Below are 4,437 nucleotides of genomic sequence, written 5' to 3' on the forward strand. Positions count from 1 at the left end.
CTACTTTCGGTGTCTGAAAGATCCGAAATTAGCATGGTTGATCAAAAACGGACCAACGAGCAAAACTCATAACTTTGCCATTGACCTCCAATGTTTTCGGCTATTCATAGTCGTTAAGGGGCCAAAAATGGCGCTTTTTTATTTTTTGAGTATTATTTAACTTTATTTGAGTTTCTGTAGCTTTGGATTTCAATAACTTTTTGTTAGGATATACTTTCCTAATCTATTTCGAATTCTAGATTAGTTTTTTTTTGGCTGTTATATGCACTCGTTTTGTTTTTCCTAGAAAGATCGTCATTGACGTTATTAAAACCGAACCCTAATTGGGATTCTTTGGTCATTCTTGTGTTTGTGGCTATTTAAGTGTGTCCATCTCTGCATCATATTATAATTCATGAAAATTATTATTTTGATTCTTATTATATATAATTGGAGACGAAAAATTGGCTTAATTATGCTTAATAATGTTCTAAATTTAATTTTCCAATAAATTAGTTTAATTATGCTTAATAATGTTCTAAATTTATTTTTCCAATAAATTGGCTTAATTATGCTTAATAATGTTCTAAATTTAATTTTCCATTGTCTTTTCGCATACTAATTGAGTGAGTGTTTGAAATATAGAGTGAATCAAATTCCAATAATTCAATACTGATAGCAACTTTAAAGATTGATATCATAACTTTAAAAAAAAAATCTTTATTCCATGGCCCACCCTACACAATATACCAAAACTACTTCAATCACCATGTTTTTTTTTTCACAAGAAAGTGGATCAAGTGTTCCCATTTTTGTCAAAAACACATTGGCATCAAGTAAAACATGTTTACAAATTTGTACTAAGATTACCACTGCTATTCCATCCTTCTTGAACTTGAACTGAATACTGCATATTCCAAAGAACATCTTCAATCGATGGGCGTACATTCACATCTTCATTAAGACAATTTATTGCTATTTGAACAGCTGTTTTCATGGACTCATAAGCAAAAGTTCCTCTTATCGATGAATCCGCTGCCTCTTTAAGTTTTGTTGGAGACTCCATTAACCCAATCTCTAGCTGAAAAGTAAAAAAAAAAAACCCGGAAATCAAGTAAGGAATGGAATAGTTTATTCCATAGCAATATAAAAATCTGTTTGCTTATTCCATTCCATCCAATCAAACAAACACTAGAATGGGATAAGATTACCTCGTTCTTGAGCTCAGTTATCTCATCCTCTGAGTCGACCGGTTTTCCTGTAATGAGTTGGAGGATGATGACTCCAAATTGATATATATCATCTTTTTCTAGATTCATAGGCCTAAAAAATAAAGAAACGATTACTAAATCGATAACAACCGAAATGTTTTTAAAAAAAAATAAACGAAAAAGCGGATTGTTGTACCTTTGAGAAACTTGGGAAGAAGTATCATGGCCATGTAAAGGGCTTTCAGAACCAACCTTTGATGATAATGAAATATTGTAACTACTGATTTTAGCAGTTAAATTATCATCCAACAACACACTTTGAATACTCAAATCATTCCCAAAAATCCCATGTTGAGTTCCCGTATGCAAGAATTGAATTCCTCTTGCAATTCCCATTGTGATTCCCATTCTATGTGGCCATTTCAAGATTTCTTTCTTTCTCCAATCTGTCAAAGTAATCGAAACAATATGAGTTATGATTTATTCTATAATATATGTTAGTATTATATTATATTATATACCTGTAAGATGATCTCTCAAAGATCCGTTTGAAACATTTTCAAGAACAACAAACGCGGTACTACCCGAATTAGGATGATCAACATATGACACGATGCAATGACCAAGAACACTCACGAGATGTCGATGTCTAAGCTTAGAAATCACTTCCATATGTTGTTGCAAGTTTTGAGTCGAATGTTTTTGTTTTAACTTTAAACATTTGATCAACACTATTGTTCCATCCCTTAGCCACCCTTTATAAAGCTACCATAAAAACAAGTTTTAGAAAAATAAAACGAATGAATACAATCGGATCAAAAGAACACGAGAATTAAGTGGTTTACTTGTGCTTGAGATCCTTCTCCCATTAAATTTGAAGAATCAAAGTTGTTTGTTGCATCTTCGATTTCTTCAAGTGTAAATATGGTGTATGGTGGTAGACCTAGCGCTGCTGTCCTCATCGTTTGGGGTCTACGCCCTGTAGAATACATACAGATACACAGATACAATGTTATACAGACAAAGTGTTGTGTGAATAAATGATGATTAAAAACTATGATGACACATTTGGGTAAATGAAAGTAAAAGAATAAATTTAAATTACTAAAAGGGAAAAAGCTTCTCTATTTATTTTTAGGACTTGATCTAAAAGACGATTATAACCTTTTTCTCATAATAAAAGATTCTTGGAAAGAACCTTTACTCATAATATTATGCCACAATCCCACACTTACTATTTTAGCCTTTTGTGCCCATTAAATCAAAAGGTAACTAACACCTAAGTCATCTTTTATTATGTCCACATAATTCATATAAAGATAAAATGTAAAACTTTTGATAAAAAAGAAAAAAAAAAAAAAAAAGTTACTATAAAACAAGTACAAAGTATAACACGCATAACAAGGAGAGAGTTTTACCATCTTTTGGCACTGAAGAAGGAGCACGAACAGCATTCTTGTCGAGAGCGAAACTATCAGATCGGAATTGTTTTGCCCTTTTAGCAACTCGTCTTCTATAAATACCCAAAATCAACAACCCAATCAATCCCAAAATTCCCACAATACCCCCAATGATACCAAGAACAACCCCAAGCTTCAAAGTAGTCTCCTCTTTCTTACTTTCACCATTTCTCTTTGGAGGCAAAACAGCTATCGCTTCTTTTTGACAGAATTTTTTGGGATGTTGATACTTTGAAGTTGAATTCGTTAAACAATTCCATGTGCTAATAACTGTTCGATTCGTTGATCCAATACAAGATGGTAATTTCCCAATCAAAAGATTATTAGAAAGATCTACAAATCCTAGATTTTTGGTACATGTTAAGTTCGCAGGCAATGCTCCACTGAATTGATTGTTGCCTAAATTGAGATACTGAATCGAAGAGAGCGAAAACAAAGAGGAGGGAATGGGACCCACAACTTTATTTGAGGAAATATCTAGTCTTTCAAGATGAACAAATTTCACAAAATCCGAAGGGATTTCGATCCTGATTGAATTGTTCTTCAATGTGATCGACACAAGATTGTAACTCAAAGAAGGGTATTTTGGACCTAAACGATTACTACCCAAATCAATAACTTCAAGATTCTGCAACCCCTTTAGATCTGGCACACTCCCATTAAACAAATTATTTGACAAATTAACAACAGTGAGATTTTTAATTGTCGAAATGGTAGATGGGATCTCACCATTAATGAAGTTGGAACTAAAGTTCATAACTTCAAGACTCCAAAATCTATCAACCTTAGGGGGTAGGGTACCCCACAAACCTAGGGATACAAGTGTCAATTTCTTTAAAGTTGAAAGCTTTGTAAGGTCAGTAAAGAAAGAATCGATTGAAAAACTGGGAGAAAGTGGTTTTGTTTTGTTTCCAACGATGGTTAATTCAGTGATGCGATTACCTGAACAAACAATCATTAGACTGGGATTTGAAGGCAGAAAGCAGAAATTTGTCCAGTTTCCCCATTCTTGAAGAACTTGTGGGTACTCGAGTTTTTGTTGAACTTGAAAAAGGATTCTTGAATCTCCTGTATTCAGTTGTGAAAACAAAGACGGAAGCGAAATGAGAGAAAAGAAAGCTAGAAACACTAAATTACTTGAAATCCTGATGAAGTTTTCCTTCATTTTTGGTCGATCAAAGCTTAAAAATTGAACTCCATGGATCTTGTTTTGAGCTTTGTGCAATGAACGAAGCAGTGGAATCAGTGTCAACTGAAAAGCCAAAAAATTAAACTCTTTTGAAGAATTTATTGTTTCTGGATATGGTTTACAGCTAAAATGAAGGGTTTTTTTTTTCTTTTTTCTTTTTTGCAAAGATTTAAACTTTTTGCATGTAACTATGGTGGGGAAATCGATTGGCGAATAGAAGGAAATGATTGAAAAGCAAGAGCTTTTGGAAGAATGATGATATGAGAGAGAGAGAGAGAGAGAGAGAGAGAGTTTTGTACGTGTTGGAGATTCTATAGCCAACATGGCTTGTTCCAAAGTCTATCTGTCAATTGATGTATTATAATTTTTAAAGACAAAAAGGAATATATTTAGTCGGTCCAGAAAAAAAGAAATTGAATAAAGTGAATTACATATGTTTTTAAAATATCATATTTGTTTTGGTATGGTTTCAATTAATACATATAATGATATAAAACGACACTGATGTAATATATTCATGTGAATATAAGTTAATTTGAATTATATTTATTATTATTATGTCAAAATTTAAAAGTGTATTAAGCTTTTCTCAAAATAT

At 32.5% G+C, this 4,437-nt stretch overlaps 1 protein-coding gene across 1 annotated transcript; it reads right to left on the bottom strand.

Moving 5' to 3' along the window:
* Positions 1–683: 683 nt before the first annotated feature.
* LOC145169443 (Leucine-rich repeat protein kinase family protein) lies at positions 684–4,159 on the bottom strand. The gene is made up of 6 exons (XM_079087992.1): positions 2,609–4,159; positions 2,036–2,169; positions 1,712–1,955; positions 1,387–1,636; positions 1,191–1,302; positions 684–1,060 (listed from the first exon to the last, which is right to left on the bottom strand). The coding sequence occupies exons 1-6, from the start codon at positions 3,813–3,815 to the stop codon at positions 827–829; spliced, it is 2,181 nt and encodes a 726-aa protein (XP_078944118.1). The 5' UTR covers positions 3,816–4,159; the 3' UTR covers positions 684–826.
* Between the last annotated feature and the right edge of the window lie 278 nt (positions 4,160–4,437).

The sequence above is a fragment of the Lactuca virosa genome, chromosome 4 (assembly GCF_052849685.1).
Source record: "Lactuca virosa cultivar CGN04683 chromosome 4, Lactuca_virosa_CGN04683_v6, whole genome shotgun sequence".
NCBI lineage: Eukaryota > Viridiplantae > Streptophyta > Magnoliopsida > Asterales > Asteraceae > Lactuca > Lactuca virosa.